At 41.1% G+C, this 15,488-nt stretch overlaps 2 protein-coding genes across 7 annotated transcripts; one reads left to right on the forward strand and one right to left on the reverse strand.

Annotated features, from left to right (window-relative positions):
* Window positions 1-362: 362 nt before the first annotated feature.
* On the forward strand, window positions 363-1,645 carry LOC139061493 (uncharacterized). Its single transcript, XM_070552885.1, has 2 exons — window positions 363-882; window positions 959-1,645. The coding sequence occupies exons 1-2, from the start codon at window positions 562-564 to the stop codon at window positions 1,466-1,468; spliced, it is 831 nt and encodes a 276-aa protein (XP_070408986.1). The 5' UTR covers window positions 363-561; the 3' UTR covers window positions 1,469-1,645.
* Window positions 1,646-2,007: 362 nt separating this feature from the next.
* On the reverse strand, window positions 2,008-6,628 carry LOC107377186 (uncharacterized). 6 transcript variants are annotated; one of them, XM_015946634.3, is made up of 15 exons: window positions 6,415-6,628; window positions 5,753-5,869; window positions 5,595-5,663; window positions 5,450-5,517; window positions 5,303-5,371; window positions 4,858-5,206; window positions 4,449-4,734; window positions 4,355-4,378; window positions 4,050-4,259; window positions 3,873-3,964; window positions 3,684-3,788; window positions 3,355-3,548; window positions 2,702-2,866; window positions 2,381-2,624; window positions 2,008-2,305 (listed from the first exon to the last, which is right to left on the reverse strand). In XM_015946634.3, the coding sequence occupies exons 6-15, from the start codon at window positions 4,987-4,989 to the stop codon at window positions 2,210-2,212; spliced, it is 1,548 nt and encodes a 515-aa protein (XP_015802120.3). In that variant the 5' UTR covers window positions 4,990-5,206; window positions 5,303-5,371; window positions 5,450-5,517; window positions 5,595-5,663; window positions 5,753-5,869; window positions 6,415-6,628; the 3' UTR covers window positions 2,008-2,209. The 6 variants fall into 6 exon arrangements, with proteins under 6 accessions (XP_015802120.3, XP_054591705.2, XP_054591704.2 ...); XM_054735730.2 differs by having other exon boundaries at window positions 2,008-2,624; window positions 4,545-4,734; XM_054735729.2 differs by having other exon boundaries at window positions 2,008-2,624.
* Window positions 6,629-15,488: the final 8,860 nt, after the last annotated feature.

Here is a 15,488-nt window from a genome sequence, read left to right on the forward strand (position 1 = left end):
CGCTCCCGAACAAAAACAGCTGCGTCAGCCCCGTACCGGTGTAATTTACAGGTTTGCCGGCATGACTTCGACAGAGGTAATAATTGTAAAATATTTAGACCAAATCAATTTGGGCTGCATATTTTCCAGGTTGTGATAGGTGCATGCATAGCAAAGTGAGTAGAGTGAGGAAGCATAATAATACCGATACATGAATACATTATGTATGATGTTGAAAAAAATACTAGTACACAAATTATGCATAAACGTAGGCTCTATTGTAATATTAAAATAATTGCACTGGTAGTTAATAAGCACTTTACTGGTTGCTACTTGACAAGTACAGGCCATTTACTAGAAAAAAAATCATGTGATGGACTGCTACTTTTTTTCTTTTACTAGAGTAAAAATACATAGAGGTACTGCTACTATAACTTGAGTGCACCTTTTGTGTACTCTACCCACCTCTGCTTTTCTTTTGCATCCAGGTAAAGATAGTCTTAGCAACATTATTTTCATCAAATGTAAATACAGCATTACCTAAATGTTTTATGGATTATTACAGCGAAGCGTTTGTAAAACATGCATTCCATCACATCAACGTGTAAGCCTTATTACTTTTCCTTCAAGGAATCCAGTGCATCTCATTACTCCGAAGTTTCTGAAGAGAGTAGTGATTCTGGAGGGGGCAGAGGGAGAGCAGGCAGAGGAGCAGGCAGAAGAGCAGGAAGAGGAGCAGGAAGAGGAACAAGGAGAGGAGCAGCCAGAGGGAGAAACATATATGAAAGTACAGGCCGGGGGAGAAGCCAGGCTAGAGGAAGAAGAGCTAGAGCTGGACGCATTAGTGAGGAAGACAGAGAACGGGTTGCTCAGATGTCTGCTGACAGAACTGCAGAGTTACAGGTTGGTCATAATGCAGAACACTAATACATTTCACAATCATAAAGTTTATAAAATAAATGCTGCCTTTCGTTTTCAGGCACAGTTGCAACACCTAAGTATGGATGAAAAAGATGAAGTCCTTCAGATGGTTGTTAGACGTCTGCCAGGAGTGTTACTGGACATTATGGACTATAGACAGGCCACACCAGGACACCCTCCATCAAACCAGGGTCAGCCAGCTTGGTGCACCTGCTCCTACTGCCGAATGATGCCTACAGACCTGGAAAACAAGTGCTGTAGACAGGATCCAGAATGGTGTTTGAGCAGGCGTGCTCATTTTAACCTGTACTGCATGGATGAAGGCATCCTGCGTTTGGCTCGGCAGACGTGGAATGACATTTTGGCTCTGCGTGATAGCCAAGACCCTGGATCAGATAATCGGGAGTACCGTTACTGTGCCTATAGACAGTACACTATTTGGCAATATGGACGTCTTAGCGCTGGCAATCGTAGGGTGATTCCTTCCTGCTGTGTTTGGAGGATTAGAGACAAATACCCTGACCACTTTGGGATTTATGTTGGTTATAAAGAAGCCCCCTTCCGCTGAAACAAACATGCGACTCATGACCAACTCAGAAGTTTGACTTACTTTTATTGTTGTTGCAAACTTTTTGTACATATTTACATAAATAAATCTGTAGTGTTCAACTTTGATTGCCATCAGCCTCTGTTTAGGTATCACATAACCCCCAAATTCCACTACCTCCGCTCCGGTCCGCCCAAGCCCTCCGCAGCCGCTCGCTTCCGAACTCAATTTTTACTGGTACCCGCTCTACAACGGCTCCGCTCCGGTGCGGAGACCTGAGGTGGGCAAACAGGCATGCGCGGGACTTTCGAGATCTTGCGATACAGTCCGAGCAATAAACGCGGAAGTTAGATCCAAACACCCGTTGTGTGGGAGAAGCATCGAAATGAACTGTTTAATCTGCCCATCATTTGTGTTGAGAGTTCAGCAGTGTTTGGATCAACAAAGTGTGACTACTTTGATAGTGGAAACTGTATTTATGGCTTAATTTTGTGCATTTAAACTTCAGCCGCCATTGATAGTGGTTAAAAGTTGTTAAATCTGTGCATATGAAACAAAAAACGCCTTTTGTTTATCGATTTATTGTGAAATACGGAAATTGTGCTTGCTCCTTTTCCTGTTGGGCCGTTGTGATTTCTGTCCATTTACTGCGGAGGTGCTCCGGCGTCCGGCGAAAATAGGATCGATTCTATTTTTGCCGGACGCCGGAACAGAGGGCGGCGCACGGCGCCGCACTGCCGGAGCACGGCCGCAGTAGTGGAATTACTCTGATTGACTACAACGGGACCGATTTTGCTCCGGCGTTCGTGTCGGAGCGGAGCGCAGCGGAGCGGAGGTAGTGGAATTTGGGGGTAAGTCCTGTAAAAAACAAAAATTACATTTATGTAATTTTCTTCCACAAAAATGGAGAGGAGATTTGGTTATAATCACTACCTGTCCTCTGCGTTGTTGTGTCTGTACCAGTTCAGCTGTAGGAGGAGGGCTGATCCCGGAGAGAGGACCCAGGGCCCTGGGGTCATCAGCCTGAACGCTTCTTCTTTTTGGGAGTCCCCCAGCAGAGCTGAGGCGCTTCTCAGGGATTCTTGTCTGCAGCTCTGGGATGTAGCCGTAGTCTTTGGTCTCCTTTACAGTGTGAACACTGTAACGCTGCGACTTTTTGTTGTAGACTCGTTTGTGTCTAAAAAAATGAATTTAGACATTAGGAAATTATATAAAGGTATTATGAATATATAAAAGCCACCAAGTTTGACTTACGATACTTGGCCTTTGATGTTCACATGCACTGGGCGATGGTTATGGTGGTTGTAGTCTAATGCAGCGAGGAGTGTCCTAGCTTCATAGACACCAAATGAGAATGCAAAGCGTTTCCCGGCGTACATCAAGATGTGATTTTGGAACGACTCCAGCTCAGCAGTGGTCCTGGGGGAAAAAAACAATGTCTGTAGAAGAAATAAATTCTAACTCAGCGCAATATAATATACTTTGTGGTAGGTATTACAACATTACAGATACTGGAATCAGGGCAATACGAATCTAATGTCCTCATGTGTGTAGTTTACAGATAACAAGAACCAATACTAAAAATGTAGAAACTGCAGTATTTTCATCTAAAATATTAATTTTCAGATAAAATTTCATATTAGTGGTTGTTTATTTGTGTTTTACATTTTATCTAAATCTACTTCAATTGTAGCACCAGGCAGAGAAGACAATAAAACCGGTCTTCTGCTTCATTGCATTGTTTGGTGTGGTATAAGTAACTGTTATGGTACTTGTTATTGGAAAGAACTCAGATCCAAGTGCAGGGATTGTATTAGTTAGAAAAAAGCTGCATTGTTGTTTTCCAATTTTGTTTTACTGTTAGTAAGACAATAACTTTACATTTCCACCAAATGTCAGTAATTTACCTAAAGGTGAGCAACTTCTCTATTTCCTTTAGCCATCGCTGGTTCAGAACAATCCGTGAAAGCGCCACATGTGCAGCAGATCCATGTGGAATGAGCTCTTTGTCTGGGTTCTCCGCCAAAGGAGCATGAAAGCACCTGCCAAAGCCCCATTCATGCTCTCCAGTCACGTGGTGAAGTACACCCTTCCAGACATCCTAAAAACACACAAAGTAGAAAATACAAACATTTACATCGTGAGTAGAAAAAGATAATGAACCATGGCAGCAAATATAAACAAAAACATTACATTAGTGGACAACTGTATACATGAATACTGTGTTTGTACAAACCATAAACTCTTCTCTGGTGCTTGTGTGCTGACAAGCATACCAAAAATGGTTAACAATGTCCTTGATCCATCCAAGTATAAGCTTTTGACCAGAAATCATTCCAACCTGTTTGAAGGCAAGAAAAACTAGTAATTAAAATAAAGTCTGAACAAGCCAGGATTATTACCATCATAATACATTTTGACATACAGCATGAAGTTTCTTTGTCAGATTTTTTGCGGCGTGCCAGACATCAAGCGAATGGGTAATAGCCTGATCCTTATATCTGCCCCTTTCTGGATCTGGTCAGAAAAAATTAAAAACAGTCTTTTAACAATCTGGTTTCCAATTACCAGTAAAAACTCTGAAGTTTTGTGAAAATCTTACGCATGAGAGCAGCAATTTGTACATGGGCATCAGTCACAATCTCCTTGATGTTCACCTCCTTTGTGAGACTGTCAAATGTCTGTATAAAGGCAGCCTTCTCCATGACCCCACTTTTATAGCCAACCCATCTTTTGTCCACATTGACAACACTGATGATGTCCATGGTGTCTAGATCCATCGTTGTGTATGTACAGCACATTGCTGAGTGACCTTTTTTTTAAGAGATACAGAAAATTGTAAAATAACAATGAAAAGAAATATTTCAACTGATCTTAAAATTAAATTTCAAAAAGCTTGTTCGTTACCTGGAGAGTCCATCCTCCCGTCAGCTAAAAAAGAAACACAGAAATATAAGCATGTAATGAATATGAGCCTTTACAAGTAAACATATTTAGTTACCAAGAGCAACCACGCGGTCTTTTGACTGCAGTTTCTTGATGATGGCATTCCTCTTCTCCTCCCAAAACTGCTGTATTGATTTTAAACAGTAGGTACCCTGGACTGAGTAGAAGGTTTTGGATGTCACCATGCGGATATTCATGAATCTGAACAGGAGAGCGATCTTGGAGAAGTTGTTCCCTGACAGCAGAATGTTTGTTGACAACATGAAATCTCCTCCTTGCATCCCATATTTCAGCTTTGGCTGGCTGTTCCAACTCCATAATTTATGTCCACGTGGGCAAAACTGTATTAAAATACAAACAAAACCAAAAAAAAGTGGAAATGGCGCTTCACACATATTTCACATTCCTACAGTTGTACTGCTTCCTCATTAACATAAGTGGCAAGCATTAGAACATAAACTCACCCACTCAATTATCAAAGCTGTACCTCTCGGACGTGACTTTACATGAAAAGGAGGATGGCCATCACAATATGTGCCTGTGCTGTGGTCACTGTAGTGGCTTTTACTGAGAGGCAGTTGGAGGAAATTAGCCATCTGGAGCAAGCTTTTGCTGTATGCTATGCACGCTTGCTGGTTTATGAGGTCACTTTCAACAAGCACTTGATCGTGTATTGGGAAAACTGGAATGGATGCTGCTGATGGTGCTTCTAAATTCTCTTCCAAATCTGCCTCCACACAATCAGCAATGTCAAATACAGCTTCATCCAGGCCAATGCTAGGAAGTTGGTCAACTTCATCCTGTGAGACACACCTATTGCACAAGATTTTTTTATATATATAATCAGTGAATAGAAAGTGAGAGTGGGGATGTTACTACTTATTTAAAAAATTCAATTATGAAACATACCTTATTGATATTGGAGGTACATAATCTGAGTCATACGGGTCTAAAGCTCCTTCTCCTTCAAACTCTAATCTGGAATTAAATACAGCAGCAAAATATGACAATATATACTGACATATATCATTTCAATGACAATAATTTGTTACTTACAAACTGTTTTCCAACTATTGGCTCTTTCCTCGTCTAAATAGTCCACTTTCAGCTCCATCGATTTGATGCTACAAAAACAAACAGAATACATTAATTATGAAAACAGAGGGTATGCATCAATTGATTAAAAGCCCTGCATATTTACCTTTCCTCCAACAATTCTACCTCTTGATCTGCTTTTAGAGGTTCAACTCCTGCGATCTGGAAGTCATCCCTGTTGACAAGTACACAGTATTTATTTTATTTGATGTGGAGAACAATTATCTGACATATGAGTTGCATTTTGTTTACAAGTGAACTTACCTATCAGATTCCCCTGCAGTTACTGAACTGGGGCGACAAGGACCTGCAAACACTGCTGTAGATGGCCCACGTGGTGTTGATGTAAGTGGTCCCTTTGATGAAGCGTGCTTCTCATAACTAAAAAAGTAAAGCAACTTTCAATACTCCAGTCATGTGTACACGTTAACAATTGAGATTCTGTTATATAAACAATAGATTTGATTAGCGACGCAGTTTTACAAAGTTTAGACTTCTTTTACACAATTCTAGTACATTACACTAACAATATACTGTAATTTCCGGCCTAAAAGCCACTATTATTTCCCTGTGCTTTGAAGCCTGCAGCAAATATCATGGTGCGGCTCTAAACTTGCAGGCACGTTCACCCGTGTTTAAAATTCGTTTTTGTGAATTAAAACAACAACGAAAAAATTCCGTGTAGCGTCTTTCTGTCTAATTATCTTGTGTTATGGCCAAACATGCGCTGTGCGCCAGCTTGTATTTGGGTGCTGGTGTGTAGAAAACACTTTTTTTTTTTTTGCTGATGCGGCTGGAAATAGGTAATCTGATGTGTAGACGCTAGACAAGCAGCCTATAAATGTTATGATATACGGAAACCCCCCATCTTACTTTGAAAGCATCCACAGCCCTTTCCCCACACGTGTTTAGTAATAATTTCTTACCTTTTCAGCAAAAATGATGCCAGCTGCGGGTGTGTTTTCATCCTGAGAGACTTTCTCAGCATTTTCCACTCCTCAAATGCTGGACCGATATTTATCCTCGTTCGTTGCCTTCGGCGATCATACTCGAGTTTTGCCCGTTTACCTGCGCTGGAATACACTCTTCTTGGTTTCTTTGACTTGTTTGGGGTCTGGGCTGGAGTTCCGCTAGTGCTTGAAGCAGCTCTCTTCTTGTTCTTTGCTGAATCCATGCTAGCTAAACCACCTCTCGCTCTGCCGCTAAGCTATCGCTAGTAAACAAACGCTGCGGGGATAGGCCTGAGCATGAACGCGCATGACGTCATCACGCATTACGCTGCCTCTGGAAGACCCGGGGGAAGCCTGCCTGCTGGACCCGAGCAAAATCTTATTTTTGATTTTAAAGACCTATAGAGACAATCACAGTAAAATGCCAGGGCTCATTCTACAGAACCAGGGCATTGCAGGAGAATGTTTTAAGAAGAAATGTTTTATTTCTATACATGTTCTGGCTGTAAAACTTGCCTATAGTCCCTTTAAAGGCGGCGTTCTACACAAACCTCTGGGGTGGCTTATAACTTGGCTTCTGAATGTCTCAGAGAGGTCAGGTTTGTTTTAGGGTACTCCAATCAACAGCCCCTATTACTCCAAAAAAGAATGGAGTCATTAGCACTCGTGGTTTTTAAATGGCACCCAGAATTATGTTGCACGAAGCACAATTTCACATCATTCTGGGTCCATTTGTGTGAAAACAAGGTCCGACCAGGCTGAAACGTTACAGGAAGGTAGAATCTATAGAGTTGTAAGTTATCTGAACGTTTCATGATGATCGCACATTCCTATGGGGTTCAAACCATGTCCCAAAGGTCACCGGGCCTGGTGTCACTTTAAAGAAGTAGTCCAGTTACACAGTTGTGGGCTTATAACTTTTCTTCTGATTTTCATAGAGAAATCAGGTTTATTTTAGAGTACTCCAATTAACAGCCCCTACAACCCCAAAAAGGAATGAAGTCATTAGCACTTATGGTTATTAAATGGCACCCAGAAATATGTCGCACAAAGCACAATTTCACATCATTCCGGGTCCATTTCTCAGAAAAAAACTTCAATCAGGCTGAAACGTCACAGAAAAGTAGAATCTATTGAGTTGTAAATGATTCCTGTGTTTCATGATGATAGCACATTCCTAAGGGGGTAGAGTTAGGTCATAAATGTCACCGGATCACTTGTTCCTTAAAGGCGGTGTTCTAAACACACATTTGGGGGCTTATAACTTGGCTTCTGAATGTCTCAGAGAGGTCAGGTTTGTTTTAGGGTACTCCAATCAACAGCCGCTATTACCCCAAAAAGGAATGGAGTCATTAGCACTTATGGTTTTTAAATGGTACCCAGCATTATGTCCTACAAAGCACAATTTCACATCATTCTGGGTCCATTTCTCAGAAAAAAGCTTTAATCAGGCTGAAACATCACAGAACAGTAGAATCTATTGAGTTGTAAATGATTCCTGTGTGTCATGATGATAGCTCATTCCTACGGGCGTCAAATCAGGTCATAAATGTCACCGAGTCACTTGTTCCTTAAAGGCGGCGTTCCAAACACACATTTGGGGGCTTATAACTTTGCTTCTGAATGTCTCGGAGAGGCCAGGTTTGTTTTAAGGTACTCCAATCAACAGCCCCTATTACCCCAAAAAGGAATGGAGTCATTAGCTCTTATGTTTTTTAAATGGCACCCAGAATTATGTTGCACGAAGCACAATTTCACATCATTCTGGGTCCATTTGTGTGAAAACAAGGTCCAATCAGGCTGAAACATTACAGGAAGGTAGAATCTATTGAGTTGTAAGTGATCTGAACATTTCATAATGATAGCACATTCCTAAGGGGGTCAAACCATGTCCCAAAGGTCACCGGGCCTGGTGTCACTTTAAAGAAGTAGTCCAGTTACACCTTTGTGGGCTTATAACTTTTCTTCTGAATGTCCTAGAGAGGTCAGGTTTATTTTAGAGTACTCCAATTACCAGCCCCTATAACCCCAAAAAGGACTGGAGTCATTAGCACTTATGGTTTTTAAGTTGCACCCAGAATTATGTTGCACGAAGCACAATTTCACATCATTCTGGGTCCATTTGTGTGAAAACAAGGTCAAATCAGGCTAAAACGCTACAGAAAGGTAGAATCTATTGAGTTGTAGTGATCTGAACGTTTTATGATGATAGTACATTCCTAAGGGGGTCAAACCATGTCCCAAAGGTCACCGGGCCTGGTGTCACTTTAAAGAAGTAGTCCAGTTACACCTTTGTGGGCTTATAACTTTTCTTCTGAATGTCCTAGAAAGGTCAGGTTTGTTGTGGAGTATACCAATTAACAGCCCCTATAACCCCAAAAAGGAATGGAGTCATTAGCACTTATAGTTATTAAATGGCACCCAGAATTATGTCGCCCAAGCACAATTTCACATCATTCCGGGTCCATTTCTCAGATAAAAGCTTCAATCAGGCTGAAACGTCACAGAAAAGTAGAATCTATTGAGTTGTAATTGATTCCTGTGTTTCATGATGATAGCCCATTCCTAAGGGGGTCAAGTTAGGTCATAAAGGTCACCGGATCACTTGTTCCTTAAAGGCGGTAATCCAAACACACCTTTGGGGGCTTATAACTTGGCTTCTGAATGTCTCAGAGAGGTCAGGTTTGTTTGAGGGTACTCCAATCAACAGCCCCTATTACCCCAAAAAGAAATGGAGTCATTAGCACTGATGGTTTTTAAATGGCACCCAGAATTATGTTGCACAAAGCACAATTTCACATCATTCTGGTTCCATTTGTGTGAAAACAAGGTCCAATCAGGCTGAAACGCTACAGGAAGGTAGAATCTATTGAGTTGTAAGTGATCTGAACGTTATATGATGATAGCACATTCCTAAGGGGGTCAAACCATGTCCCAAAGGTCACCGGGCCTGATGTCACTTTAAAGAAGTAGTCCAGTTACACATTTTTGGGCTTATAACTTTTCTTCTAAACATCCTAGGGAGGTCAAGTTTGTTTTAGAGTACTCCAATTACCAGCCCCTACAACCCCAAAAAGGAATGGAGTCATTAGCACTTATGGTTTTTAAATGGCACCCAGGATTATGTCGCACAAAGCACAATTTCACATCATTCCGGGTCCATTTCTCAGAAAAAAGCTTCAATCAGGCTGAAACATCACAGAAAAGTAGAATCTATTGAGTTGTAAATGATTCCTGTGTTTCATGATGATAGCACATTCCTAAGGGGGTCAAGTTAGGTCATAAAGGTCACCGGATCACTTGTTCCTTAAAGGTGGTATTCCAAACACACCTTTAGGGGCTTATAACTTGGCTTCTGAATGTCTCAGAGATGTCAGGTTTGTTTGAGGGTATTCCAATCAACAGCCCCTAATACCCTAAAAAAGAATGGAGTCATTAGCACTTATGGTTTTTAAATGGCACCCAGAATTATGTTGCACGAAGCATAATTTCACATCATTCTGGGTCCATTTGTGTGATAACAAGGTCCAATCAGGCTGAAACGTTACAGGAAGGTAGAATCTATTGAGTTGTAAGTGATCTGAACATTTCATGATGATAGCACATTCCTAAGGGGGTCAAACCATGTCCCAAAGGTCACCGGGCCTGGTGTCACTTTAAAGAAGTAGTCCAGTTACACCTTTGTGGGCTTATAACTTTTCTTCTAAATGTCCTAGAGAGGTCAGGTTTGTTTGAGGGTACTCCAATCAACAGCCCCTACAACCCCAAAAAGGAATGGAGTCATTAGCACTTATGGTTATTAAATGGCACCCAGAATTATGTCGCCCAAGCACAATTTCACATCATTCCGGGTCCATTTCTCAGAAAAAAGCTTCAATCAGGCTGAAACGTCACAGAAAAGTAGAATCTATTGAGTTGTAATTGATTCCTGTGTTTCATGATGATAGCCCATTCCTAAGGGGGTCAAGTTAGGTCATAAAGGTCACCGGATCACTTGTTCCTTAAAGGAGGTAATCCAAACACACCTTTGGGGGCTTATAACTTGGCTTCTGAATGTCTCAGAGAGGTCGGGTTTGTTTGAGGGTACTCCAATAGACAGCCCCTATTACCCCAAAAAGAAATGGAGTCATTAGCACTTATGGTTTTTAAATGGCACCCAGAATTATGTCGCACAAAGCACAATTTCACATCATTCCGGGTCCATTTCTCAGAAAAAAGCTTCAATCAGGCTGAAACATCACAGAAAAGTAGAATCTATTGAGATGTAAATTATTCCTGTGTTTCATGATGATAGCACATTCCTAAGAGCGTCAAATCAGGTCATAAAGGTCACCGGATCACTTGTTCCTTAAAGGCGGCGTTCTAAACACACCTTTGGGCGCTTATAACTTGGCTTCTGAATGTCTCAGTGAGGTCAGGTTTGTTTTAGGGTACTCCAATCAACAGCCGGTATTACCCCAAAAGGAATGGAGTCATTAGCACTTATGGTTTTTAAATGGTACCCAGAATTATGTTGCACAAAGCAAAATTTCACATCATTCTGGGTCTATTTGTGTGAAAACTAGGTTCAATCAGGCTGAAACGTTACATGAAGGTAGAATCTATTGAGTTGTAAGTGATCTGAAAGTTTCATGATGATAGCACATTCCTAAGGGGGTCAAACCATGTCCCAAAGGTCACCGGGCCTGGTGTAACTTTAAAGAAGTAGTCCTGTTACACCTTTTTGGGCTTATAACTTTTCTTCTAAACATCCTAGAGAGGTCAAGTTTGTTTTAGAGTACTCCAATTACCAGCCCCTACAACCCCAAAAAGGAATGGAGTCATTAGCACTTATGGTTATTAAATGGCACCCAGGATTATGTCGCACAAAGCACAATTTCACATCATTCCGGGTACATTTCTCAGAAAAAAGCTTCAATCAGGCTGAAACGTCACAGAAAAGTAGAATCTATTGAGTTGTATTTGATTCCTGTGTTTCATGATGATAGCACATTCCTAAGGGGGTCAAGTTAGGTCATAAAGGTCACCGGATCACTTGTTCCTTAAAGGCGGTAATCCAAACACACCTTTGGGGGCTTATAACTTGGCTTCTGAATGTCTCAGAGAGGTCAGGTTTGTTTGAGGGTACTCCAATCAACAGACCCTATTACCGCAAAAAGGAATGGAGTCATTAGCACTTATTGTTTTAAATGGCACCCAGAATTATGTTGCACAAAGCACAATTACACATCATTCTGGGTCCATTTGTTTGATAACAAGGTCCAATCAGGCTGAAACGTTACAGGAAGGTAGAATCTATTGAGTTGTAAGTGATCTGAACATTTCATAATGATAGCACATTCCTAAGGGGGCCGAACCATGTCCCAAAGGTCACCGGGCCTGGTGTCACTTTAAAGAAGTAGTCCAGTTACACCTTTGTGGGCTTATAACTTTTCTTCTGAATGTCCTAGAGAGGTCAGGTTTGTTGTGGAGTATTCCAATTAACAGCCCCTATAACCCCAAAAAGGAATGGAGTCATTAGCACTTATGGTTTTTAAATGGCACCCAGGATTATGTCGCACAAAGCACAATTTCACATCATTCCGGGTCCATTTCTCAGAAAAAAGCTTCAATCAGGCTGAAACATCACAGAAAAGTAGAATCTATTGAGTTGTAAATGATTCCTGTGTTTCATGATGATAGCACATTCCTAAGGGGGTCAAGTTAGGTCATAAAGGTCACCAGATCACTTGTTCCTTAAAGGCGGTATTCCAAACACACCTTTAGGGGCTTATAACTTGGCTTCTGAATGTCTCAGAGATGTCAGGTTTGTTTGAGGGTATTCCAATCAACAGCCCCTATTACCCTAAAAAAGAATGGAGTCATTAGCACTTATGGTTTTTAAATGGCACCCAGAATTATGTTGCACGAAGCATAATTTCACATCATTCTGGGTCCATTTGTGTGATAACAAGGTCCAATCAGGCTGAAACGTTACAGGAAGGTAGAATCTATTGAGTTGTAAGTGATCTGAACATTTCATGATGATAGCACATTCCTAAGGGGGTCAAACCATGTCCCAAAGGTCACCGGGCCTGGTGTCACTTTAAAGAAGTAGTCCAGTTACACCTTTGTGGGCTTATAACTTTTCTTCTAACTGTCCTAGAGAGGTCAGGTTTGTTTTAGAGTACTCCAAATAAAAGCCCCTATAACCCCAAAAAGGAATGGAGTCATTAGCACTTATGGTTATTAAATGGCACCCAGAATTATGTCGCACAAAGGACAATTTCACATCATTCCGGGTCCATTTCTCAGAAAAAAGCTTCAATCAGGCTGAAACGTCACAGAGAAGTAGAATCTATTGAGATGTAAATTATTCCTGTGTTTCATGATGATAGCACATTCCTAAGGGCGTCAAATTTGGTCATAAAGGTCACCGGATCACTTGTTCCTTAAAGGCGGCGTTCTAAACACACCTTTGGGTGCTTATAACTTGGCTTCTGAATGTCTCAGTGAGGTCAGGTTTGTTTTAGGGTACTCCAATCAACAGCCCATATTACCGCAGAAGGAATGGAGTCATTAGCACTTATGGTTTTTAAATGGCACCCAGAATTATGTTGCACAAAGCACAATTTCACATCATTTTGGGTCCATTTGTGTGAAAACAAGGTTCAATCAGGCTGAAACGTTACATGAAGGTAGAATCTATTGAGTTGTAAGTGATATGAACGTTTCATGATGATAGCACATTCCTTAGGGGGTCAAACCATGTCCCAAAGGTCACCGGGCCTGGTGTCACTTTAAAGAAGTAGTCCTGTTACACCTTTTGGGGCTTATAACTTTTCTTCTAAATATCCTAGAGAGGTCAAGTTTGTTTTAGAGTACTACAATTACCAGCCCCTACAACCCCAAAAAGGAATGGAGTCATTAGCACTTATGGTTTTTAAATGGCATCCAGAATTATGTCGCACAAAGCACAATTTCACATCATTCCGGGTCCATTTCTCAGAAATAAGCTTCAATCAGGCTGAAACATCACAGAAAAGTAAAATCTATTGAGTTGTAAATGATTCCTGTGTTTCATGATGATAGCACATTCCTAAGGGGGTCAAGTTAGGTCATAAAGGTCACCGGATCACTTGTTCCTGAAACACGGAATTCCAAACCCACCTTTGGGGGCTTATAACTTGGCTTCTGAATGTCTCAGAGAGGTCAGGTTTGTTTGAGGGTACTCCAATCAACAGCCCCTATTACCCCAAAAAGAAATGGAGTCATTAGCACTTATGGTTTTTAAATGGCACCCAGAATTATGTTGCACGAAGCACAATTTCACATCATTCTGGGTCCATTTGTGTGATAACAAGGTCCAATCAGGCTGAAACGTTACAGGAAGGTAGAATCTATTGAGTTGTAAGTGATTTGAATGTTTCATGATGATAGCATATTCCTAAGGGGGTCAAACCATGTCCCAAAGGTCACCGGGCCTGGTGTCACTTTAAAGAAGCAGTCCAGTTACACCTTTGTGGGCTTATAACTTTTCTTCTAAATGTCCTAGAGAGGTCAGGTTTGTTTTAGAGTACTCCAATTAACAGCCCCTATAACCCCAAAAAGGAATGGAGTCATTAACACTTATGGTTATTAAATGGCACCCAGAATTATGTCGCACAAAGCACAATTTCACATCATTCCAGTTCCATTTCTCATAAAAAAATTTCATTCAGGCTGAAACGTCACAGAAAAGTAGAATCTATTGAGTTGTAACTGATTCCTGTGTTTCATGATGATAGCACATTCCTAAGGGGGTCAAGTTAGGTCATAAAGGTCACCGGATCACTTGTTCCTTAAAGGCAGCGTTCTAAACAGACATTTGGGGGCTTATAACTTGGCTTCTGAATGTCTCAGAGAGGTCAGGTTTGTTTTAGGGTACTCCAATAAACAGCCCCCATTACCCCAAAAAGGAATGGAGTCATTAGCACTTATGGTTTTTAAATGGCACCTAGAATTATGTTGCACGAAGCACAATTTCACATCATTCTGGGTCCATTTGTGTGAAAACAAGGTCCAATAAGGCTGAAACGCTACAGGAAGGTAGAATCTATTGAGTTGTAAGTGATCTAAACGTTATATGATGATAGCACATTCCTAAGGGGGTCAAACCATGTCCCAAAGGTCACCGGGCCTGGTGTCACTTTAAAGAAGTAGTCCAGTTACACCTTTGTGGGCTTATAACTTTTCTTCTGAATGTCCTAGAGAGGTCAGGTTTGTTTTATAGTACTCCAATTAACAGCCCCTATAGCCCCAAAAAGGAATGGAGTCATTAGCACTTATGGTTTTTAAATGGCACCCAGAATTATGTTGCATGAAGCGCAATTTCACATCATTCCAGGTCCATTTGTGTGATAACAAGGTCCAATCAGGCTGAAACGTTACAGGACGGTAGAATCTATTGAGTTGTAAGTGATCTGAACGTTTCATGATGATAGCACATTCCTAAGGGGGTCAAACCATGTCCCAAAGATCACCGGGCCTGGTGTCACTTTAAAGAAGTAGTCCAGTTACACCTTTGTGGGCTTATAACTTTTCTTCTGAATGTCCTAGAGAAGTAAGGTTTGTTTTAGAGTTCTCTAATCAACAGCCCATATTACCCCAAAAAGGAATGGAGTCATTAGCACTTATGGTTTTTAAATTGCACCCAGAATAATGTTGCACAAAGCACAATTTCACATCATTCTGGGTCCATTTGTGTGAAAACAAGGTTCAATCAGGCTGAAACGTTACATGTTGGAAGAATCTATTGAGTTGTAAGTGACCTGAACGTTTCATGATGATAGCACATTCCAAAGGGGGTCAAACCATGTCCCAAAGATCACCGGGCCTGGTGTCACTTTAAAGAAGTAGTCCAGTTACACCTTTGTGGGCTTATAACTTTTCTTCTGAATGTCCTTAGAGAGGTCAGGTTTGTTTTAGAGTACTCCAATTAACAGCCCCTATAACCCCAAAAAGGAATGTAGTCATTAGCACTTATGGTTTTTAAATGGCACCCAGAATTATGTCGCACAAAGCACAATTTC

This window comes from Nothobranchius furzeri, chromosome 7 (genome assembly GCF_043380555.1).
Source record: "Nothobranchius furzeri strain GRZ-AD chromosome 7, NfurGRZ-RIMD1, whole genome shotgun sequence".
In the NCBI taxonomy this organism is placed as follows: Eukaryota; Metazoa; Chordata; class Actinopteri; order Cyprinodontiformes; family Nothobranchiidae; genus Nothobranchius; species Nothobranchius furzeri.